Source organism: Lentinus tigrinus, assembly GCF_003813185.1.
Source record: "Lentinus tigrinus ALCF2SS1-7 unplaced genomic scaffold L226scaffold_9, whole genome shotgun sequence".
Classification (NCBI taxonomy): domain Eukaryota; kingdom Fungi; phylum Basidiomycota; class Agaricomycetes; order Polyporales; family Polyporaceae; genus Lentinus; species Lentinus tigrinus.
In genome coordinates this window covers 1,196,028-1,218,894 of record NW_027137918.1, presented here as the reverse complement: position 1 = coordinate 1,218,894, position 22,867 = coordinate 1,196,028, and the positions used below count along the sequence as shown (strand labels likewise).

Sequence of the window (22,867 nt, the reverse complement as noted above, 5' to 3'; positions counted from 1 at the left end):
GCCAGCAGCCTTGGCGGGCCCATGAACTACTTCAGCAGGTTTGTTTTGGGCTTGGAAGAATGAGGTACTAGTAAGGACTTAACCCGGTATGATACGTAGTGGCTTGGGAGAGGAAAGGGATGCATGGTAGGGGGAAGACATTATACAAGCAAGGAATATGAGGCATAGAGGATCGAGGTGTACTTACATACGAAGCGTGGGACTCGCTGGTAACTAAGGAGATGGATCCCAATTAGGTCATAGATCAATGGGTTCACAACCACGAAGGATATATCAAATGGGCATGCATGTAGTTTCTCCGAAATTATGCATGGTCTCAGGACACGTACGTGACGCGACGCGGCTGAAGGAATTTAAAAACTAGTGTCGTGGCAACTCTGAACGTCATTTGGATATACAGTCCACCTACATATATAGATGTTCGGATGGCCTTCAGGAGTTTCGAATAAGCCTAGGGATGGTAAGTAGAGGCAAGCAAGTTGATAAGTTACCCTGATGGCCTGGGGAAAAGTTAACCTCATCTGTCATGTATAGTTTTAGAACGTCTTCTCATAAGCATTAATGGGGTAGTGGTAACCTGGGTCGTTGCCATCGACCCGCCGGGGGTTCGATTCCCCCTTAATGCACTTTGACACCTTTTCGGTATTTTTAATCAAATGTTCATCTAGGAACATATGTAGAACGTTCACGACGCCGTCCCAAACCTCAGACTCCAAACCAGTCTGCCTTGCGTCTTCGTTCAATCAATCCTAGCAGTGGGGGATGAGGGCGTATGAACGAACGAGGAGAAGTGGGGATAGTACCTTCAGCCACATGTACTTGAGATACCGCCAATGTCCATGGCTCTGACTCATGAGTTTTGCCGAAAGTTGGAGGGCAGGTGAAAGAGCTGTTGAATATCTGAAGGAGTTTCTCTGAAGTCCTCCCTCTAATGCCAGTAGGCGATCTCCCAATTTTTGCGCAATTGGGAGGTATTGCGAGTCGTGCAGGTCTCCATAACCGAAGTCATGTTATTGTTTTTCAAAGGTGGAAGGTCGTGGTCCCAACCGAGTCGCTACGCCTATCAGAGCATAACACTCCCTCTTATTATCCTGTTCATAATACCCGATCCAACGACAGACGGCTAAGAAGCCGGAAACGAAACAGTAAGGATACAGTGGTGGGGTGCCGAGAACACGAGACAAGTAAATATACACTGAGGGTATGCAAGATTGTATGGAGAACGGGATGATGTGCGAAAACCAGGCGACAGATGCATGCAAGGGAGCAAGGGAGAGGAGACAATAGCAAATAGCTGGGCTGTAAGGGGATTAGACGAACATAAGGAGTCCGAAAGACGAAGACTATGACGAGAGAGGGGGTAGGCAAGTGGTAACGGTGAATAGTGCGAGATAATGATGTAATAGAGGTGCTTTTCGGAGAAGGGGGACGAAGGCGAGTCGGGAGGCACACAGCGCACAGCGCTCTACGCCTTCTCGACGACCTTGGTCATCGCCGCGAGGACGACCTCCCACGCAAGGTCCATGACGCCCCAGAGCTCCTGGTCGAACACCCCGAGCGCACAGACGTTCTGCCAGAGTCCGTTAATGATCTTGATGTGCGCCATCAGCCCGCTCATCGCGTTCTGCGCTCCCCCGCGCTGGAACGCCGCCCCGGCAAGTGCGTGCGCGAGGCGCATGAGGTGCTCCGAGCTGAACTGCGCGACGTAGTGCATCTTGTTAGAGCCTGCGCTCGAGCTCGCGGCCGAGAGCTGTGGGAAGGACGCGGCGAGCGCCGGAAGGAGCGACGCGAGGAGCGTGTCCGGGCGCATCGTGTGCAGATAGGCGTGCAGGAGCGCGTACGTCTCGGGGCTCGGGACCGTCAGCGGGACGATGGGGAGCGTGAGGGCCGCGCGACGGCCTGAGCTGCGGGGCATCTGCGGGAGCGGGGGGAGGAGAGAGCAGTGCACAGCCATCACGAGTGCGGATGCGGGGTAGAGCGGCACGGTCGTGGAGGGCGGCAGAGAGGCCCTGTCTGCAAACGAAGCCACGGTTGGCGTCTTGGCGGACGACCTCGAGGACAGGATGGCGAAGACGTGGGTCGGGAAGCTCGACATGTCTGGTCCCTGGGATGTCGGGCGGATGGGTGCGTCAATGGAGGACGGCAGGTGGGCACATGGGAGCGAACTCGGGATCGTCAGAAGCGACAGTGCGCTGAGCAGCCTGGATTGCAGTGTCAGACCAACCGGGAACAGTTCAGACAAAGACAGACACGTACTGGTGAGAGTTGCTTGCGACGGAGCCGCGAATGTATTCGAGCGGTACGCCCGCGAGGCCCGGGTCGATGCGCGCAATGGCGTCACGCGAGGGCTCGGTGAAGCTGGGGCGCGCGAGACGGCGCGGGATGTTCAGCTTCTGCTCTAGAGGGTGCGAATAGTGTGCCGAGGAGAGGTTGAGGGCCTCGGGGATGGCAGAGTGACGCGACGCGACCTGGAACATGGTGAAGCAGAACCGGAAAATGCAAAAGTTGGAAAGCTTGGGGACGAGGACGGAGAGCGGGCGCGACGAGCGTATTATAGGCGGGAGATACTAGGACCGGTATAGTCGGACTGTCCGGGTGGACAATAGCGTAGCCTGGTAGGGTGTGCGGGCGCGAGGTGATCGACACGGGGTGCGCGCGAGGTGGCGGGGCGAGGAATGGAGAGGCGCGTTGCGATAGACGACGCGGCGGACTTGTTCTGCGGTGTCCCCCTCCCTGCTCATCGTAACGACTCTTATACTTTGTGAATTGTGGTGGCTGCCCGGATGAGAATAAGGCGACACTCGCGCTGAGCTCCTGCACATGGCGAAAAGGAATAAGAGGACACACAAAACGGGCAGCTCGTTTGTGGTGTTTCCGGCTGCTCCCACACGTGGCGCGGCAGCGCTTGCCCCGGAAAGGGTATGTTTGTCGACTACACCCATCCTTGCGATCTTGACTCAGATCCAACTCTACACTCGATCGCCGTCCTCGACGTTTCCGTCCGTGAATGAGAAGTCATGAGAATTCGCGAGTCTCTTCTCTGTAGCCATCGCGACTACGCCGCTATCGCGTCCCTTGTATTCCATTCCCGTCGAACCAAAAACCTCTGCAGTCCAATCCGAAGGGCCCTGTCCACCACTACATCACCGTCACACTATCCTCGAAGCTCTGGGCCCTTTGTCCTCAGAACACCCCGGTGCGTAATTTTCACGTACACCCGTCTCTCAACAACGCTCGTCCCGCATGGGCGCGTACGCTCGCCTCAGGCTAGTCCTTCTGATCTGCTCCTCAACAGCTGCGTGTCCGCGGCACGTTTGATGGTATCTGGGTCGCGTTGTCTCTTCTTTCTCACCAGGATAGACACTGCGGTCCTGCCGCAGAAGGAGGGTTGCGTCGCGGTACCCCGCCTTCCAGACCAAGGACGTACCACATGAGCGGCCGTGAAACGCGATCGAACAGCTCCAGCCTGAGCAAGCTTGTTGAGGAAAGTAGGCCACTACTGAATGTGTTTTTTATGTTTTCACATACAGGTCAGGAAGTTGCCTCCTTGGATAGGCGGCGTGGGTACGCATCTCCACCTTGTACTTGGGTGTCAGACAGATACTCACCAAGATGGCAAGTAACAGGCTTGGACCGCAGAGGACCACATCCCATTCGCCGATAGCTATCCACCTTACGCCGCTTTCCATGCGCTACCGTGCTACCTCCGCCAGGGTCAAGGATCGTAGCCGCATTTCACTTACTTGTTCGGCTTGGCTCTTTTGTCGTCTCGAAGGCTCAGTCCGCCGCCGAATCCTAGTGCGCCTACTTGCCGAGACACATACGTACCGCCACACCAGTCCTAGGCCTGAATCTGCGACGCATTCGACGTCGGCGCTGCTGGACATTGTTTCCCCCAGAATTTCTTTCATTCTGGCCCTGCACAGGTTACCGCAGTCTATTCCAGATGCGGCATAGCCGTCTCTGCCCAGTGCCACAACAATGGGTCAAGTGCAGAAAATCCCCGGAGGTAAAACTGCGGTCGACGTTTCATGTCCTCCGGGAAAACCATACGCGAGGCACGTATCTCTTCATTATAGAACACTAGGCTGAACGCTGATCCGTGGCTCGTGGTTTGCTCGCCGCAGCTCCATGCCTCGAGGTTACCGTTCGCGTTGGCCATCTGGCCTTGCAAGTTGCACTCAAACACGGTGGGGTTAGGTCGTGTATCGATGGCATTCCGACCCCTTCGTACGCACTTCAGCTCGAGCACTGGAGCGTGGTCTACCCGTTCCGAGTTCCGGAGAAGCACCAAGGACGCGTGGCGGGGCTGGATTACAGCGGCTGACCTTCGTACTTCGAACGCCCTCATGTTAGAAAGATCCGCTGTTTGGGCGCCCTCGCGGCTCCGATAGTGAAGAGGACTGCTTCGTGGAGAGGAGCAGGGATGCAGGTGAGCTTCTAGCGTTCTACGTCGACGCTCATGCAGGGCAGACGGCATGCTAGAGCCCCCATGAGATGGCTCCGGTCTCGATGTCCACCTCGGATCTTGAGTGTCCTCTGCGTTGTATCCCTTACCGAACACTGACGTGACCGGATATCCAGGTGTCCTCCATAGCCTCGAGTGGCTTACCGTATACGTGACTCTCGGGAGACTCACGTATGGATCTCTCATTCCTAGATCAGTTCGACGTTGGTCCAAGAAGGGGAGCCCACCATTTCTTTCCGTGGGTTTCCAGTGGCATCCTTGAGATAAAAAATCAAGCATGTTCCGTTGCTCCGAGGCCCGCCATCCAGCTCTACCGCGCGCCCTCCACAAGGTGCGTTCCGCTCACCTGCAGAACCCTCATCCGACCCTCCAACCGCCCCTGCTATCAAACGAGCCTCGTCCGCTGACTGTTCGCCAGTTTCTAGCGCAACATCAGGTAGCAGCACGTACCCTCGGTAATCACGCAGGTCAGGCTCCTGGTCGTCCTCAAGGCACAATTAGCAGGCGTTCGGCTCGCCCTGGGAGGGCACCGTACGCCCACAAAGAGATCTGGGCTCGGCCATGCTCGGTCGCCGTTGCGCAGCCTGTTATACTCGCCTCTGCGGGCCTGCACGTAGCGGATATCAACCGCTGATTCATCATGATAACACGGTGCGCGTGGGAGGCTGGGAGGTACCAGGGTTACGCATCTGTACCCACCTTGAGCTCGGTATGTCTTGTGTTTTGTCGGCATAGTATGTCACCGGATGACCGAAAATTTTATGTTCGAAGGGCCCCAAGACCGGGAAGGACTCCATGCGAACGGAACACAGCACTCCCTCCCACCAACGCACTTCGGGGGTGTATCAGAACGGACCACCGTGTTGATGCCTACCTTCGTGTACATCGGCTCAGGTGGGACTGGGCGCGTCCCGCCGCCAGGCATGCTGGTCGAGGACACCGACAACCCACGGATACTCAGTACTCAGGACCTGTGTACCTGGCCACGGAAGCCGTGAAGGGAGGTCTAACGCAACCACAACACGGTCACGTGCAGGCTTGTCGATCGCGTCTCGCTAGACCGTATTGATGACGTAGGAGTCGAAGCTCTTCTACGGCAGGAACGACACCCTCATTACGGAGCGGGGCACGTCTCTGAAGCTTCACAGCTGTGCTTGGCCAGGAAAATGAAGATGCAGTATACGCGATCCCCCGACCTTGACACATCCGACTTGCCACCTGATCGACAAAGCTAGGGTCCTCGGAGTCTGAGACGATTTGCTGCCCGCCTTCGACGAGTTCAGCTCTGGCTAACTTCCTCTTGCATATCGACTAAGACTCTTATCATCTTCTAACCTGATGCTGGGACTCCATTGCCTTCGTAGGTTTGCATCCCGATTCCCCGGCGCTACCCTAGCTTATTCGGCTCCAACGTCACGTCTCTGCGGCGCCCCGATTGTCGACCTCGATGGGCCATAGCACCGTACGCAGGCGTCTTCCCCGATATCGGAACGAACATTATTGTGGTTATTGCAAGATCGTCACGCTCCAGCACGACGATGGCGTGTTTCTCACCACAGGCCTACGGCAACAACTTTCGCTGGTAGTTCTGGGGGCCTGTCGTCTCGGACAGCGACCGCATGAGAGAAAGCCTCCCATAGTCCATACTTTACTTCAGATCCCACATACACCCCATCTACCCACAAACCTCACCGCGGGTCACTGAAAAGGGGGACGATGTCATTTACGACAGTGATTTTAGCGCGAGGGCATGTGATGACGCCGCTTCCCTCAAGCTGAACAGTCCGCCGACCTCGGAAGATCGCCATGCGCAGCCAAGGTATGCATATTGCATGACGGCTTCTGCATGGGTGAAACGTGGGCTTACCGTCCACTGGAGCGAGGTAAGGCTATATTAGAGCAACGTGCACTACCGACATGCTGCGCGTGGGATGAGAGCAAGCAATCGAGTGTATGCAACGACTTCTACTAGATTAACATTAGATAGGATAGATACTATGTATACTTTACGGCCAACCACTCTTACGGCCGACCACCACAGAGGGTGGGAGCATTACGACCGCACTCTTGCTGCCGGTTCTCTAGTTGAAGCCCGACCATCTACGCGGAGACGCGATGGTGATGCATTGGGAGTGGGGCGACTGGGGGATGCCTGCATATGCGCGGTCAGAACGCATTGAGGATATTGATGCAGTCAGGAGGGACGTACCGGAAGGCGACTCCTCATCCTCTTCAACATTGCATCCAGACCATGCAGCGGGGCGCTCTCCTTGGGACGAGAGTCGGTCTGAGCAGTGGCAGGAGAGTTGACTGAAGGCGACGACAATGGAGGAGAGGAGGTTGTCGTCTCAGCGGGAACATACGAGGGCTCGCTGGACTCGTCATAAACCGCAGGTGCGGTCTCAATGACGTTAATTAACTGTTCCGCCACCGCGTCCTTGACCGGTTCCACAGCGACCGTGTCCTTGCGGTTGACCCGCTTCTGGGCGTGCTTCTGCTGGGCCTTCTGCGACTCAGTCACGCTCCGGCCCCACCACGCCCGTTCGAATCGGCGGCCCTGGAGTACGATGTCCCTCAGCGTACTCCGCAAAGGCGGAACCAAAGCAGAGTACGGCATGCGGTTGAACTCCAGGCTAGGGCGGCAGATGTACGTCCAATCTGTTCGGTGTTCGGTGAGCGCGAGGAGGGTGCCAGCAGAGCACGAGGGAGTTGCGGAAGAAGATGCACAGAGGAAAACGCACCAGACAAGACCCAGGAGTCGCCCGTCCGTTCCTCCCCAAACACAATCCTCTCCTGCCCATCCTTGTTCTTTTCCACATCCGCGCCCCGCATGACAACGAGCGAGACGGCCGTCTTGAGCTTGTTGGTTACGTTCACCCTGAGGACCCGGCTCCCGGTGCTCTTCTGCGCTATAGTCATGAGCGACATGTTCACACGACCATTCCCATGTCGCCCGTCCTTTGCGTCCGCACTCCGCACAGGGGTGAATGTGAAAGGCGGGTCGGGGAAGACGATCGGAGGCTTCTCAAGCAGGCCTTTGGGTATGGCGCGAATGGCGAAGCCGGGGCATGCCCGCCATGGGAAGGCCTTCGCGAACTGAGAGGGGGTATAGTCGAGTGCAGGATGCGAGGGGTCTAGGACGCGGTGCTTCGGGGGAGGTTTATTCGCATTCCATATGTGACCGATGCTTCCGGGGGTAGTGCGTTTAAACTGCTGGCAGGGTCAGACACCGTGTCTATGTTCTTCGGTAGGCAAAGGGGAGAGAAACCATATGATACGCACCTGTATGCCCCTTACGCCATGGCTCTTTGGCACGCGGCTAAGCTCGACACATCTCTGCATGACATGGACGGCAAGACTGCTGGGAGTGAGTGACTTGGAGGAAGTCGACGAACTGCGACTGCCACGTCCAGCGCCAATCGGCCCAAAAGACTTCAAAAAAGAGCGAGTTCAGTAGCTTTGCATTAAGGGGGAATCGAACCCCCGGCGGGTCGATGGCAACGACCCAGGTTACCACTACCCCATTAATGCTTGGCATGCTTTCTCAACCTCAGCAACTTAGCACGGAATACACGACGTCCCTCGAAAGTATGTCGACCCATGGATGCATGAAATCTCTAGTCATACAAGCAGCAATTACACGGTACACATAAGTCGATAAAGAACATCAAGTCAGCATAATAGTGGTATCGTTCCTCAAACTTTACGCCTTCGCCCTCGTCCTGCTCGCACGAGTCTTGGTCGCAGCTGGAGCAGGTGCACTTGACTCCTCACCGGTCTCACCAGCCTCTGTCGCACTCTTGCTTGCAGCCTTCCCCGCACTTCGCGAGCCCTTGCCCCGACCCTTCGTCTTCACCTCGGGCTCGACCTCCTCTTCAGTGCCCGGCTCCGGCGTGTTCTCCTTGTCTTCCGGAATAGTAGGCTCAACATTGGAGCTGGACGTAGCAGCGCGCGTACGAGCCGCGCCCCGCGTCGTAGTCGGGGTCGGGGTGCTTCTAGGGACGGGAGTGCGCCTGCCCCGGGTAGTACGCGCTGCAGCTGGCTCCTCGTCCGCAGGGATAGTCTCCTCGGCCTCCTCCTGCTTCACGGCGGCCTTACTGCGCGTCCCACGGCGCGCACGGCCAGCTGGGGCCGGAGCATCGTTGGGGGGGAGGGAGTCGAGGGGGTCGTCGTCGTTCTCGACTTCAGTCACTTCGATCGGCTTTGTACGTGTCCCGCGGCGAGCCGTGGTCCCCTTGGTGGCGGCTGGAGTGGGGGTCTTCGCTCGGGTCCTGCGAGCAGGCTTGGCATCATTGGAGGAGGCTTCGTCGGGTTGAGATGAGGTGGTGGACGTGTCCGTAGCTTGCCGCGTGCGCCGAGTTGCACGAGCAGGGGCAGGGTTCTCAACACTCTCCGTGTCCTCATCGTCCTGAGGCTCTTCCACAGTTGTAGTCTTAGCAGCCTTGCCTCGGGTAGGTCGTGGAATCTGTATAAAGTGTTCACTATTTCATCGTCGTCGACAAAAATGAATGTGCATACCTGAGTGACAGCGCCGTCAGCCGTACGCGCTCGCGTTCGGCGTGTAGTACCCTTCTCCGGTACAGCTCCCACTTCGGCGTCTTCAGGTACTTGAGAGCTCGCGCGCGTGCTCTTTGCAGGAGCAGACTGTGGCACAGGTGTGCGTCGAGAAGTCCGAGCCGCAGGTGTCCTCTTGCCACGTGAATTGCGTACGGGAAGCTCCTCGACTGGTTCGTCTTCCCCATCCTCGTCCTTGTCATCGTCGACTGATACAGGCTCCTCAGTGGGCGGTGCGCGGTATCCTGCGGGAGTCCGGAGCATCTCTTGGACGCCATCCAAGCGAGGGGTCTCCGCCGGGCCCACGGGCTGAGGTCGGAACATCTCCCGTACGCCCGTCATGGAAGGTGTGCCTGCATTGCCCTGCGGGCGACTGAAGACATGGCGCAGGTCGGACATGCGCGGGGTATTGGCAGATGGACGACTGGAAGCCGGCATCTCGGGCTCGTCCTCGTCATCTTGCATTTCCTCGTCCTCTTCAATCAGGATGCGCGAGGGCCTATGTGTGCTCGCGTGGTTGGGTGCGAGAAGCGAGAAACCACCCTCGCGCTTCCGTGGGCTGAGACTGAGGCTCTGCCGGCCCAGGCTCTGACGCTGTTTCACGCCCTCGATCATCTGCTGCATGCGGGCCAGAAGAACGGCTGTGTCCTCCTCCTCTTCAATCTTCGTAACGGACGCTGAAGATGTCGAGGATGAAGTGGTCACCGAGGTGGCACCCTGCGCAGAGTCTTGCGACAATGACGAGGTAGCCTCGGATAACTCGCCTTGCTGAGAGAAGTCGGGAGTAGGAATAGATGCAATGGATGGGAATAGTGTGCGCCGCGAACCTGGAGTTTGACCTTTGAAGAAGTCGGGCGTTGCGAGCGCAGACCGTCTCCTAGCGCGAATAGCCTTTGGAGGCATGTCAGCACGGTCCAATGTAGCATTAGAAAACACGTACTTCGCGTTCTTCTTCGGTTAGCTTCTCTCGTTTCACAGGCGATCGCGGCGTTGACGTTGGAGGTGCAAGGGAGGACCTGGATTGTTCCTTTTCATCCTCCTCCTTGACCGGAGCGGGAACTTCGATCTCGTTGACCTTCCAGGGTGCAACCAGTCGTACACGACGCGGGCCGTCGTCTGCTATCGCTCCAACACCGAGGGAGAGGCGAGGCTGACGAGTGGTCCTGGGTATCTGCGGGGTCATGAATTGACCGAGAGGGCGTTGTTCTTCGGTCTCGTGCGAGCCCTCCTGTTCCTCCTCCGCATCTTCGTACTGCTGTTGCTGTGGTTGGTCATAATCAACGTCCTCTGCCTCGCCTTCCTCTTCCATGTATTCTTCGGCTTCTTCATCTGCAAGTACGGGCTCTTCCTCTTCCTCCTTGGGCTGAGCCAAGCATCCGGCATAAGCATGGTCCCGATATCAGAACTGGATGCAACGCACCTCAACTGAGAGACCCCGGAACGCCCAGCCGAGGCTGCCTTTGACCATATCTAAGCTCTTCCGCCAACTCGACACTTGGTGCCCTTCCGGAGGGTCGATCTCCTGCACCTCGTCCTCACCTTCCTCCAGTATCGCGCCGATAGTCTCTTCGACTTCCTCGGCTTCCTGCTCCTCTTCCTCGAGCTGCATGTCGCGCTGCAGCGCTGCCCGTTGCGCAGAGCGAATGAGAACGGCGCGATGCAAAGAGCGGCGTCCCTGACGCCTAACAGGGGTGACGGGATACTGCGACGTGGCGGGCAGAGGGAGGGGAAGGACCGGCTCCGGCTCCACCTCGTCGAGGATGACGAGATCCTTGTCCTCCTCGAGCACACGGGGCGTGTTGCTGTGCACCAGCACAATCTCCTCGTTCTCGCGCGCAAAAGGGGAACGAATGGGGGTTTGCAGAATACGGAGGTTCTCCTGTGGATCGTGACTGGGGCGCGGGGTAAAGACCTGCGCACTTGCGATCATCGAGAGGCGCAGCGGACGGCGTGCTGTAGTGGGCGTAGATTGCGTGGGGGTATTGATGAGAGCAGGGCGCAAATGTTTCGGGGGGTATGTAAAGCGGAATCGCTTCTTGTGAATCTCAATCACGGAGTTGTTCTGGAGAGGCACAGTAGTCGGTCCAGGTGCTGTGGCTGTCGCGGGGAAGAGCGGCGAGTCGTCAAGCAGCACCCCATTCGTACCAAGTACCACCAGGAACGCCTTCCGCTCAACAAATGTAACCTTTGCATGTAGGCCAGAAACAGCAGGGTAGTACAGTCGAAGAGAACATGATTGGTCACGTCCAATCGTGAGTTCCTCGTCGTCGATAGGGTATGCGGTCACAACAGAATCTGTTGCACGGAGAAGGGAGAGCGTTCCCAGCCGACCTACTTCACTAGCGTCCATATCGTATAGTCGCCGAGAGGGTCAAGAGGGTCGGAATCGTCGTGGACAGCGTCGATGATGGAAGTGAGAGAACAAGTTCAACTTCACGACGCGATGGCGCCTAGACGCGTCGATCACGTGACCGTAAACACACTCGCACCTTGGAACCATGCGGCCGGTGGTACTCTTTAAAATGCAAGCCTGATCAGGCCTGAGACTGAGACATACGATGCTAATTTCCACCAGAGCTGTGAACGCAGGATGTTTTTTTTTTTGCAAAGTTTTACTCAGAATTAGCGTAAGCTTCAGACCTCAAGTGCCAGTCTATGGGCGGACTTGAATACAAGGCTTGCAGTGAGCCTTCAGCAGATCCGTGAAGAAAGATGTTTGTGGACAGGACGAAATGCGGTGTGATGATGATGCATATGCTGACATCGAATGGATGAGTACAAGTAAGTGTAACCGAAGAATATAACCCGGCCCCGTCTGAGGGCGAACCGACTGTCTGGCCAGTGTCGCCATTCATCACCATGCAACCTGGCACTTAGGTCGGCGGCTGGGCAACTCAGAGTGCCATGACTCTCTTGTTGACCACAAAAGAACTGACAACAAAAGTCGCATATAGGGACAAGATAGTTACATGGACTCTTCATGTACGCAGCCAAGCCGTCTTCGCCAGCTTCTTCTGTCGCTTCTGCTCCCTGAATCGCTCCTGATGTCTTGCGATCAGCACACCGCGACGCCTGCAATCCATGAGTGAGGCACTTCTATGGTGGAACTCACCAGGTCCTTCTTCGATGGCTTCTTGCGCTTCCTGCCCTCCTCCTCCTCTTGTGCCTCCTCCAGCTTACGCTTCTCCACATCGTGCTCCCACGCGTTGACGTCGAAGTAGAACTCGCTCATGCGCTTCGCCCGCTCGTACTCAGACAGATGCGTTGGGTCGCGACCGTCCGGACGAGTGAACGCGCCCGTGCGCGCGTTGAACTTCGCCGTGTAGGTGAACGCGCTTGGCGCCGACCCGCTTGCGGCAAGGGAGGGGTCCAGATGGGCAAGCGCAGGATCAATGCCTTGCGCAGCTGCGGCGGTATATATATCGTGGCTCGATGAAGACGCAGCGGGCGTATCCGTGGCGTCAGCAGAGGGGGGCGTGGAGTTGGAGGGACCGGCTTCAGCGTTGAGCTGGAGGGGATTGGTCCATGTCGTCTCTTGCGTCACAGAATTGTAGAAGTAGTACGCATTGTGTGCTGGAGACCACACGGCCTGCCACGCATTCGCAGGTGCAGTATCCGAGGAGGAGGAAGAAGCAGAGGGAGCGACGGTAGAGTTGAGTGCAGGGGTCGGAGCAGAACAGCTTGGGGACGCGTCACGCGGAGCCTCCGAGTTATCGTGCTCAACTTCGGACGTGCCCTGCTTGAAATCGCCATCGTCGCGACGAGGAGACTGTTCGTTGAGTGTGGCGGGAGAAGCGGTGTCGGGAGCGGGAGACGACATGGTCGAGGTCGAGGACCGAGGTCAAGGGGCATTCGAACTCCGCCTTGGCGGAAAGACGGCGTAGACATTCCGTCCCGCACATCCACCGACTACAACCACGACCACACCCGACCACCACCCGGTACATCAGGGTGAGCTGCATGTATATGCCCCTGCCGAGAAAGCTTCTGACACTGAACACCAGAGCTCGTCGACCAAGGCACATCCGCGTGATAACACTGAGCGGCACGAGACAATCAAAGGTGCGTGGATTGTGCGAAGCATACCGATGGTACTCATGAGGATGTCTACAGCAGGTCCACAGGTAATTCGGATACGCCATTAGACACCGGACAACATCCTCGATCGAACCTGACCCCCCGACATGGCATCCCCGGAACGTCCGCACTACATCCCTCTTCCGCCCCCGCCGCTCCGCTCGGCGATGAAGCACTCCTCGTCCCGGCCAAGCACACCAAGCCAAGGTCCCTCAACATCACCATTATCTCCCCCTGTAGGCTCGGTCCCACTCTCTCCTGCACTATCATCCACGAACCCCATGTCGTCCACCCCCAGCATCGGCACGCCATCCTCCCCGTACACCTCCACGAACCCGTCCTCTTCAGTGGTCACGATAGGCACTCCAAACATCCCCCCGTCACCCCTGATTGCTGCGCAGGGGTACACTCCGAAGGTGTCGTTCGACACCCTGGAGAACCCGCAGGCGAGCATGTTCTCGTACACTCTGCACGTCCAAAGTGAGGGCTACTCCCGCACGCGGAGCACCCGTGTCTTCCTGTGTGCCTCCAGCCCGGATGAAAGCGGGACCCAGGCGCTCGAGTGGTGTCTCGAGTCCCTCGTCCAGGATGGAGACGAGCTGGTTGTCTTCCGAGGCATAGATGCTGACGACTTTGGTACGTACGCTCGGTTATCACAATGTCACCCCGCATCGGCTCATCCCGCTGTGCCTGGCGCGTAGCAGAGAAAGACCATGACCAGTATCGCGAGGATGCGCGCGAATTGATGCGCATCATACAAGAGAAGTGTGTTGAGTACGATCCCGAGCGCAAGCTTTCAATCATCGTGGAGTACATCGCCGGCAAGGTCACCCAGACGATCGACCGTCTCATCGCTCTCTATCGTCCGGACTCCCTTGTAGTTGGCACCCGCGGCCAGCGGAGTATGATGCAGGCGATGGCGGGGGCATTCGGTGCACCCGGTGTTGGAAGCGTATCGAAGTGAGTCATGTCTGTTTGGTAAACTCTTCTCCTCCCTGGCTGTTCTGACACTCTTTCCCAGATACTGCCTCAGCCACTCCCCCGTTCCGGTCATTGTCATCCGACCAGAGAGCAAAGTGCGCAAGACTATGGCGAAGCGGCGAGCAAACCCCAAACGCGGCCAGCACTTTGACGAGTATGTCTTCTTCTTGTGTGTGAGGAGTTGCATTTCACCTGTCTCATATAGGCTCACCAAGACGAAGACGAACAATGGGTATTTGTCGGTGCCGCTCATGTCAACCCTCACTCGATAGTATCAATCTCAGTAACTTTGCGGCTGCTTTTGGGGTTATTATATTCATGGGCTGTTCTGTACTCTACATGTACTACTACTACCCAGTCAAACTTAGAAAACAATTACCTGCTGTACGGAAGCCTCGCCCCAATTTCTGGCTCCATAAGTATCACAGTAGTTGACTGCAGCTCCAGAATCCAAGGGTCAAGCCAGAAAAAAAGGGATTTCTCACCGATGCATTAAGGGGGAATCGAACCCCCGGCGGGTCGATGGCAACGACCCAGGTTACCACTACCCCATTAATGCGTTGTGACGCTTATTCGCGTGGATATAATTATGTTTATGAGTAATCCTCAGAATTGGAATTTGCCTCACTTACTTACCTTCCATTGCACTCTATACTTAAGTACACTTACCATTTTGCTTACCGGACCTTACTTTGGTTGGTACCCTCGGTCGATCGCGTTCCACAAGCTTGCTATCTTTCTGCTAATACCTCTAGTCTCCCGTAGACATGGCGAAGACCAACAACCCCTCCTCTGGCACATCGTCTCAACTAACAAAGAAGGCAGCATCATCGTCGCTGGGCGCACCCGCGCAACGCAACCAGAGCAGCCGGAAAGGCAAGCGCGCCTGGCGGAAAAATGTCGATCTGGACGAGGTAGAGGAGGGCTTGGAAGAGCTCCGCTCGGAGGAGCGTGCAACTGGGTGCGTTTTCACTTGTGCTCTCTGAGTAATTGCGATTGACATTGCTGCGATCATTGTTGCAGAACAACGCTTCAGAAGAAGAAGAATGAGGAGCTCTTCCAGGTTGATGTTACCGGAGACGATGAAGGTGCATTTCTCAGTCCTTTCCTCTCGCGATCATGAGTGGACGGTGTGTTCAATTGTACTCACATGATACCTGGGTGATATAGTGCGCAAAACTCTACCAAAGTTTTCCGAGCGCGTCCTCACATCGACGAAAATCCTCTCGCAACGGTCCGCCGTGCCCGCGGTCTTCTCGCGCACAACCGATAGCGCAGCCAAAGCTGGCGCGAAGCGCAAGGCTGTCACGCACGATGAGAAAACCCGTCTGCTGAAGATGGGCAAGCGATTGCGGCGGGGGCCATTCGACGCTTTTGTGGACCCGGACCAGGTCGGCGAGGGAAGCGCAACGCTCGAGCTGAGCGAGGCTGCAAAGAAGGCGGGAACGTATGATGTGTGGGCGGAGGAGGTGCCAGAGAAGATTGCTGTCAAGGTCGGTGCTGGTATCTTATTCGAGTGCTAAACGTGTCCCTCAATCAAGTTCGGCGAATGCGTAGGCTCCCCAGTCACAACATCCCCGTTCCATGATCGCTCTCGCCGCGGTACCTTCACCACACGAGGGAACATCGTACAACCCGTCAGTCGTGGCCCACCAAGAGTTGCTGCGAACCGCACACCAGGTCGAGGAGCAGAAGTGGAAAGGCGTGGATGAGCTCGAGGCTACCAAGGCGAAGATCGAGAAGGCGAGGGCGATCGCTGCGGCTGAGGCTGCGACCGCTTCTGTAGTGGGTACCGCTCCGGGTATGAATATTGACGAGCCTGGCGAGGCTGAAGCGGAAGAGGAGGATGCAAGTGCCGAGCCGCTACCGCCGAAGAAGATGCCCGGTAGGAAGACCAAGCAGCAGAGAAAGAAGGCGGAGCGACTTCGTGCAGAGGTGCGTATCACTGTTCTCACTGCACAGTATTCGCGCTTACGCACTCTCTTTCTGGATGTAGAGGCTCGCTCTAGCAGAGAAGGCCGCGCGGAAACGCATGCTTGCCTCTGTCGACTCTGCAAAGGCTCTGCGGAAAGCGCTCTCGCGCAATCTTGCCACGCGCGAGCGACTCCGGGAGCAGCAGCAGCTTGCCGAGCAAAAGAAGCTTAAAGAGGGGTTAGCGGGGCAGAAGATTGGCAAGCACAAGGTTCCCGAGGGCAACATCGACGTACAGCTTGGCGAGGAGCTGAGCGAAAGCTTGCGTGGTCTCAAGGTACGACACCATGTTGTGTATCGCAGGCCGGTGCTTACGCGGGCTGTCTGTCATCTAGCCCGAAGGCAACTTGTTCAAGGACCGATTCATCAGCATGCAGCAGCGTGCGCTCATCGAGCCGCGTACCCCTGTTCTGTGCGTATTTCGTGGTTGCCTCGTTTCTTCCCGCTGATCATTGACATCCCGTGCTTGCCCTTGCCAGCACGAGGACAAGACGCAAAACGAAAGAATACGAGAAGCACTCCTACAAGCGGTTCGACAGGGAGTATTGAACGCCGCACGGGTGCTTTGTCTTTTCTCTATTTGTGTATAGCCTCGGCCACTCATTCTCCGAATGTCTATTGGGTCATCGCTGGTCTCTCTCAGCGCGCGGTTCGTTTCGACCCCCATTATCGTCGTGTACTGTCGAATTTCGTCCGGCAGCTGTTCGTGCCCTCAGGCCTCAGGGACGTAGCGGCTTCCAAGTGATCGGGGAACTAGGGAGCGCCGCGAATTGTCTCCGAAAGAATTAAGCGAAGGGTGTAGTCTGGATGTGGCTAACTTCACGAAGAATCCGGCACGGTATCGGCACTACCTCAATGGGACTCGCGTACCCACACCCACTATTGCATGTCGATGTCGATACAGGACCTAAACTTAGGCGGAGATGGGAGTAGTGGAGCGACATTGAGATGTATTTTCTCCGACACCCACGCCGACTGAGAAGGACAAGAATCATGCTTTGCGTCATCGAGACAAGTATAGCGTAGTTATTTCGCAAGATATGTCCTATGTGGGATGTCGGAAGCAACCAGAGAACTCGGGCACTGTATAGGATGGCCTCGACGGTGGCCGCGAGGTGCCTCTAGTGGCCCGATAGTTTCCGGCTAGAATTGACACTGGCGGAGGACGTCGGGAAAGATAGCTGTTTCGTGGGCGATGTGACGCAAGCAATAGATAGCGAGCACAGATGCGGTTCCGAGAGATGGTCCACCATGCTGTAGCTACGGGACAGCGCGGAGAGCCTATGTTGCGGCATGTCAAACCGCATGTCGCTGAAATACAAATGCTAGAAGAGGTTCGCGGGAGACCCAGGACTCAGGACCGCGGCGGATACCAGGCGACAGCCGTTAGTGCCTAGTGAGTCTTAGAGCACGCGCTCGCAGGCAGACAGGGTCTGATGCATCCTAGCTGTCAATCTGGACAGAATTGAATGGACATTTCAGTAGCGCGTCGCTAGGGCCGCTCGTGCTGCTGCGTCTACGCATGAGAGGAGGCCCCAGGCCGCAGAAACGCCGTACCAGGTTAGAATACCTTCCAGACAGATGGGATGAAGACTGAGCAAAGCTAAACACTCGAAAAGGATTGTTGCGCACCGGGAGTAAAACTTACCGAGATATATTCACAGTGATCTGTTGTTGAGCAGCCGCGGACGTCCCTAGTGAAGTGGCGGCGGACGTCGGAGTTCCCGGGGAAGTCTAGTAGTAACAGTCATGTCTGCTGACAAGTGCGATAGGGCCATACAGCGACGTTTGTCGAACGCAAACACACACGCAAGAAAGTTACCTTTGTGTGCAGAGAAAATTCAGTCGATTGAGTCGACTATACAGTGGTCATCGCAAGATCTTAGACAAATAACGGCAACCTTGAAGACGGTCAGTATGGTTACCCGAACAGGAAGACGGAGCGCTCAATCGGCAAACGCCGTGAACTGTATAGTTCCTCTCAGCCACCCGCCCTACCTGATACAGGAATATACCGGACAGCGACGGCCACAGCAAGCTCAAGACCTAAGGTATGTCGTTATGCTGCGCCCACGTTTCTTGTACAAACACTGACTTGTGCATCAGGCAGCCCCCGCCTGAATCCCGCAAGAGTGAGTTTTTCCCGTCGTCTGGCGATCTGTGCGGCCCGAGGGAGGTGAAGTAGTGGAGAGGAGTTGGGGTTGGGAGAGTTCGGAGGGTGACCTGTGGCGGTTGAGACGGTTGAGGCAGGGGATATGGATGCAAGGATCAGGGCTTGAGGGTCGCACAGAGGAGCCGGTATGTATTGAACGCACACTGAACGTATGTCCCAACAGTCCACCAATGGCCCAACGCGTCACTCTCCGCAAGCGCACCCCCTACAACACCACGTCTAACCGCCGTCGGGTGGTCAAGACCCCTGGTGGCAAGCTTGTCTACCACCACCTCAAAAAGCTTGCCACTGCGCCCAAGTGCGGAGACTGCGGTATTGCGCTGCCTGGTGTATGTCTCCGATCCATCTATTGGTAGCGTGCAAGGTGCTGATGATACTTGACTTGCTCTAGGTCCCCGCCCTCCGTCCCCGTCAATACGCTACAATCTCCAAGACGAAGAAGACTGTCCGCCGCGCGTACGGTGGTTCACGATGCGGCGACTGCACAAAGTCCCGGTATGTCCTTGCGCCCCGCTCTACGTCCTTTTTTCGTATCCTTACACCTTGTGTTTCTTATAGCATTCTTCGGGCATTCCTTGTTGAGGAGGCTAAGATCGTGAAGAAGGTCATCAAGTCTCAGGAGAAGGCGGGCCGCAAGTAGACGTTCTGTGGATTCTGTGCGGCTATGTATTCTTCTGTTCACGACCGGCTTCCCCCTTCCCTCGAGCACCACGACGCCATGCCATCATCACTCGCTCTACACATGCATTGTACTGCTTATTGTCGCAAACAAAAGATGACCGAGGAGGTCGGTATGCGGTAACCTTGGGAGTTCGTGTATATCAGCGTGCTTTGGACGTATGTTCCGACCAAATTTGGATCCGTCGGGGACAGCCACGGAGCCTACTCATGGGCTTTTGCTTCTAACATCGAGCTTTCTCGCTCGCTCGTCGTAACGCCTCGTTCGGTGCTCTGCTAGTGCAGCGTCCCGACTCCCGATTATCCGACTACCTCCGATTGGTGTAGCAGTGAGTCAGCGATGAGAACCGCGACGCCCACGCGATGTCGAAATATCCGTCGCCGCGATTGGCAATGCACTTGACATCACGTCCACCACGACTGCGTCGACCGTAGCTTGACTTGGCTACACAATACCGCGACTACCACCATAGCGTCTAGACACGATGGCCACTCGGCTCAGCACCCGCGAAGACTACGTCAGCTTGCTGGACAAGTATGATACCTGGCTATTCGATTGCGATGGTGTGCTCTGGCAGGGCGATACCCTAGTCGAGGGGGCGACAGAGGTCCTGCAGCTCCTGCGGCATCACAGTGCGTTGCGCATACAGTCTTGTTTGTCGATGTCGCTCATACGGCTCGCCGCAAGAGAAGGCGGTGATGTTCGTGACGAACAACGCGACCAAGTCTAGGAAGAACTACAAGAAGAAGTTCGACACGCTCGGCGTCGAGGCGCATGTCGATGAGATCTACGGATCCGCATTCGCGGCCGCGGTGTACATTTCGTCGGTCATGAAGATGCCCAAGGACAAGAAGGTCTATGTCATTGGCATGGATGGACTCGAGGAGGAGCTACGAGACGAGGGCATTGCATACCTGGGCGGGACAGTGAGTCTGTCTCTTCCTTCCTCAGGCTCCTGCACACCTAACCCGCCTCCCACAGGACCCTGAGGACAACACACTGGCCAGCTTTTCGCTCAAGAACTGGACGCCTGACCCGACCGTCGGCGCGGTCCTATGTGGCCTCGACACGTCCATCAACTACACGAAGCTCTCCAAGGCGTTCAATTATCTGCTCCGGAACGAGGGTTGTACATTCCTCGCGACTAACGAGGACAGCACATACCCCACTGCGGAGGGTCTGCTCCCTGGTGCGGGTTCGGTCAGCGCGCCGTTGAGGTATGCCTTGGGTAAGGATCCGGTCGCGATCGGAAAGCCGAAGGGCACGATGCTCGACTGTATCAAGGCGAAGTGGGTGTCGTACGTTCGAGAGAGAAAGACGGAGATAGTTGACGGGAAACACATTGCATTGGCAGGCACGACTTCGACCCTAAGCGGACGATCATGGTCGGCGACCGTCTGAATACCGACATAGAGTTTGGGAAAGCGGGTGGACTGGCGACCCTGCTCGTACTCACCGGTGCGTGCCTTCGTATGCTTCTGTAAAATCGAGACCGAGGACCTCATGCTGCCGTCGGCTGCTTCAGGGATCACGAAGGAGAGTGAGATTACCGGGCCCAATGCGTCACCCACAGTCCCTGACTACGTAACGAACTCGATCGGAGACCTTCGTGCGCTGCTTTCCTAGGGCAGGCGTGCCCGCACCCACGGAGTGAGCTGCTGCGAAGTTTAGCTTTGAGCATAGAGACACAACTTCGTTCGGAATGCAGGCGGGAATGAGCGATAGAGGCTCTAGATGCGTTGTATAGAGGACCCTGTAGAAATGTAGAAGTAGAAGTCGCAGGACAGCGGTAACGATCATGGATCGGTATCATGACTTTTTCTTGGATTTCCCTAACTTTTGGGTCTGGTTCTGGTGCGCGACGTCGGCCTGGGCGAGCTCGAACGTCGCGCTGACTACCAAGGCGACAAGGGATCCCGCAATATACCCGCCGACTGCGCCGAAGGTGGGCGTGAGAGGCCATGCCTTGCCAGGAGGTGAGCGGAACGCATGGGCGGGCGGGAACGGCGGTACGTACCTGCCATGGACGTTCCCAGTCAAGGCCGATTGGTATGGCACCCAACCAAGACCCCGTCACTGCGCCGATGGCCGGGTACACGAGGGCACGTTCGACAGGGGTGCGCGGACTGTGCGGGCGGATGTAAGCCGGCAATAGTGTACGGAGAGGCGAGACCACGCACGAGAGCTCCGCGAAAAGACGAACCCATGTCAGTCTCGACACTAGCGAAGGGCTGTCAGAGCCTAAAGACGGTATTCCGAGTGTGTATGCAGGAGGTAACACCGTCAAGACGGAGAGAAGTAGGCTCATTGCATAGGTTTGTAGGGGGTGGCTACATCATGGTGTCAGGCCAAGCTGTAGATACAGCCAGACGCATATACTCACCTCAGAAGAGGTGCACCAAACAGCACTGTCATAGCATAGAATACTACAGATCCCGCGAGAGTCATGGCGGCTGCCTGTGTGTACGCCTGCATGCATTGTGAGTGACTAGCCGAATAATGACATACCGAGGATACGGACTGTGACATCCTCTCTGCTCCTCAGAGGCTTCTCCTTCCTCTCCAGCCTCTGCTGAGCTACTTCCGCGCTGTCCGCCTTTTTGGCGGCTTGTGACTCGTTTGCCCACTTCTTGATCCAAGTTGCCCACCAGCCCTGCAAGACGATCGCACCCGCGCACATCCACGCGACTGTGCGTACAGGGTTTTCCGTGAGGGCCTGCAGAATGTCGCGTTCGGGTTTGGATGATGTTGAACTCGAGAAGTCCCATTGCGCGAATATATTCAGGGGGGGGGATGTCGCGGGAAGGACGAGCGCACTGAACGCGAGGAGTGAGGTGTGTACCCCGACGACGGATGTGTACCGCGCGAAGGGAAACGACTCGGCCGGTAACGCGACTTGTGCATGAGCACGGGCTGTCTCTTGTCCCTTGCCTTTGCGTGTCGGCATTGTGGATAGGTATAGGTCGTGCTGGTGGCGGTCAGAGAAATGGACGCGCGCCGTCCGACGTCGGACGCGACACGGACGCGTTCCGTTCGCCCAACGCCTCGGCTAGCTTCCACCATGTTCTCCTCGCCCGAAAACATCGATCATCTCCGTCAATTCTGACTTCTTTCATCTCTTGACATGATTTGAGAGTAAGTACAGTTGGGTGTTCGCGGCGGTCGCTGCCAAGAGGGCTACATTCGAGCTGAACTTCTCTGTGTACGAGTCCATCCGGTGCAGGAACGAAGTCATTGACCATCTCAACTCAGGACTGGAGGTGTCGCTGCCGTGAAGCTCTTGGCTTCCCGGAGCCTACGTGGTACGTAAACCCGTCCCGAGGTTGACGTCTCAAGGATCTCAAGCGCAGACGTCGACTTGACCTCGTTCGTCCACCATCCTCTCCCCCGTTTCCCCATACCGTCCGGATCGACGTCCCCGCAAGTCTGAGACGGGTATCTCTCAGGCGTCGGCGGGGTACCCTGTGGTGGCGCCGACGGACCAAGGATGTGAGCGTTCGTGTCGCCTGTTCAACCTGCTACTCATCACTTCGCCCCGCAGACCGTACCGAGGCGAGGCTATATGCATTAGGTTCTGTCATGGATCCTGTTTCCTCCATTCCTGTGGGGGGTCTATCCGAGCGCAGACAGACCACGCTTCACAACGAAGACTTGGACAAGTATATCCTGCTTCCAGCTAGAGCTACAGGGATTCGGGGCCATTATAATTGATATCTGCACTCCCATGCTGGGTGCGCCTGTGCGGAGGTGCGCCCGATGTCCTTCTGATCAGCATAGTCGTGCGGCCGGCACATTGCTGACGCTGACTGCAGCGAAGATCCTCTGGTGCGCCCGCATACATACAGCACATCGGAACTCGCTCAGCAACTGATGTTCCATCTTTGCATCCGTAGGCTGGGGGCGGAGGGGACGCATCGGGCAAGGACAGCCAGTCTCGCCTCGTGGCCTGCGACCTGTCGCAAGG

General features: G+C 56.7%; 9 protein-coding genes and 3 non-coding genes across 12 annotated transcripts; 5 read left to right on the top strand and 7 right to left on the bottom strand.

Annotated features, from left to right (window-relative positions):
* Positions 1 to 555: 555 nt before the first annotated feature.
* On the top strand, positions 556 to 626 carry L226DRAFT_t98. The gene has a single exon. It is a non-coding gene; the product is annotated as a tRNA-Gly (tRNA).
* Positions 627 to 1,090: 464 nt separating this feature from the next.
* Positions 1,091 to 2,649, bottom strand: L226DRAFT_559937 (uncharacterized protein). Its single transcript, XM_067683328.1, has 2 exons — positions 2,257 to 2,649; positions 1,091 to 2,201 (listed from the first exon to the last, which is right to left on the bottom strand). The coding sequence occupies exons 1-2, from the start codon at positions 2,475 to 2,477 to the stop codon at positions 1,466 to 1,468; spliced, it is 957 nt and encodes a 318-aa protein (XP_067536746.1). The 5' UTR covers positions 2,478 to 2,649; the 3' UTR covers positions 1,091 to 1,465.
* A 3,687-nt stretch (positions 2,650 to 6,336) lies between these two features.
* Positions 6,337 to 7,864, bottom strand: L226DRAFT_399601 (uncharacterized protein). Its single transcript, XM_067674553.1, has 4 exons — positions 7,751 to 7,864; positions 7,210 to 7,678; positions 6,678 to 7,126; positions 6,337 to 6,620 (listed from the first exon to the last, which is right to left on the bottom strand). Exons 1-4 carry the CDS (start codon positions 7,808 to 7,810, stop codon positions 6,522 to 6,524), a joined length of 1,077 nt encoding a protein of 358 aa, XP_067536745.1. The 5' UTR covers positions 7,811 to 7,864; the 3' UTR covers positions 6,337 to 6,521.
* Positions 7,865 to 7,928: 64 nt separating this feature from the next.
* Positions 7,929 to 7,999, bottom strand: L226DRAFT_t96. The gene has a single exon. It is a non-coding gene; the product is annotated as a tRNA-Gly (tRNA).
* Positions 8,000 to 8,063: 64 nt separating this feature from the next.
* Positions 8,064 to 11,428, bottom strand: L226DRAFT_485383 (uncharacterized protein). The gene is made up of 4 exons (XM_067677107.1): positions 10,443 to 11,428; positions 9,963 to 10,385; positions 8,987 to 9,913; positions 8,064 to 8,933 (listed from the first exon to the last, which is right to left on the bottom strand). Exons 1-4 carry the CDS (start codon positions 11,370 to 11,372, stop codon positions 8,172 to 8,174), a joined length of 3,042 nt encoding a protein of 1,013 aa, XP_067536744.1. The 5' UTR covers positions 11,373 to 11,428; the 3' UTR covers positions 8,064 to 8,171.
* Positions 11,429 to 11,755: 327 nt separating this feature from the next.
* On the bottom strand, positions 11,756 to 12,871 carry L226DRAFT_534222 (uncharacterized protein). Its single transcript, XM_067680620.1, has 2 exons — positions 12,135 to 12,871; positions 11,756 to 12,063 (listed from the first exon to the last, which is right to left on the bottom strand). The coding sequence occupies exons 1-2, from the start codon at positions 12,840 to 12,842 to the stop codon at positions 12,001 to 12,003; spliced, it is 771 nt and encodes a 256-aa protein (XP_067536743.1). The 5' UTR covers positions 12,843 to 12,871; the 3' UTR covers positions 11,756 to 12,000.
* Positions 12,872 to 13,380: 509 nt separating this feature from the next.
* On the top strand, positions 13,381 to 14,352 carry L226DRAFT_460885 (uncharacterized protein; the record flags this gene model as incomplete). The annotated part of the gene is made up of 4 exons (XM_067675620.1): positions 13,381 to 13,735; positions 13,801 to 14,059; positions 14,121 to 14,234; positions 14,286 to 14,352. 4 exons carry the CDS (start codon positions 13,381 to 13,383, stop codon positions 14,350 to 14,352), a joined length of 795 nt encoding a protein of 264 aa, XP_067536742.1.
* A 216-nt stretch (positions 14,353 to 14,568) lies between these two features.
* On the bottom strand, positions 14,569 to 14,639 carry L226DRAFT_t95. Its single transcript has one exon. It is a non-coding gene; the product is annotated as a tRNA-Gly (tRNA).
* A 142-nt stretch (positions 14,640 to 14,781) lies between these two features.
* On the top strand, positions 14,782 to 16,982 carry L226DRAFT_507040 (P60-like protein). Its single transcript, XM_067678110.1, has 7 exons — positions 14,782 to 15,041; positions 15,104 to 15,168; positions 15,251 to 15,573; positions 15,638 to 16,015; positions 16,077 to 16,328; positions 16,387 to 16,463; positions 16,531 to 16,982. The coding sequence occupies exons 1-7, from the start codon at positions 14,848 to 14,850 to the stop codon at positions 16,598 to 16,600; spliced, it is 1,359 nt and encodes a 452-aa protein (XP_067536741.1). The 5' UTR covers positions 14,782 to 14,847; the 3' UTR covers positions 16,601 to 16,982.
* A 1,412-nt stretch (positions 16,983 to 18,394) lies between these two features.
* On the top strand, positions 18,395 to 18,864 carry L226DRAFT_461500 (60S ribosomal protein eL34; the record flags this gene model as incomplete). Its single annotated transcript, XM_067675654.1, has 3 exons — positions 18,395 to 18,553; positions 18,616 to 18,719; positions 18,783 to 18,864. 3 exons carry the CDS (start codon positions 18,395 to 18,397, stop codon positions 18,862 to 18,864), a joined length of 345 nt encoding a protein of 114 aa, XP_067536740.1.
* A 523-nt stretch (positions 18,865 to 19,387) lies between these two features.
* Positions 19,388 to 20,529, top strand: L226DRAFT_570358 (2-phosphoglycolate phosphatase; the record flags this gene model as incomplete). Its single annotated transcript, XM_067684427.1, has 5 exons — positions 19,388 to 19,535; positions 19,591 to 19,829; positions 19,885 to 20,201; positions 20,258 to 20,361; positions 20,429 to 20,529. The coding sequence occupies 5 exons, from the start codon at positions 19,388 to 19,390 to the stop codon at positions 20,527 to 20,529; spliced, it is 909 nt and encodes a 302-aa protein (XP_067536739.1).
* L226DRAFT_534218 (PIG-F-domain-containing protein) lies at positions 20,433 to 21,973 on the bottom strand. The gene is made up of 5 exons (XM_067680619.1): positions 21,425 to 21,973; positions 21,287 to 21,372; positions 21,084 to 21,233; positions 20,921 to 21,029; positions 20,433 to 20,868 (listed from the first exon to the last, which is right to left on the bottom strand). Exons 1-5 carry the CDS (start codon positions 21,848 to 21,850, stop codon positions 20,713 to 20,715), a joined length of 927 nt encoding a protein of 308 aa, XP_067536738.1. The 5' UTR covers positions 21,851 to 21,973; the 3' UTR covers positions 20,433 to 20,712.
* Between the last annotated feature and the right edge of the window lie 894 nt (positions 21,974 to 22,867).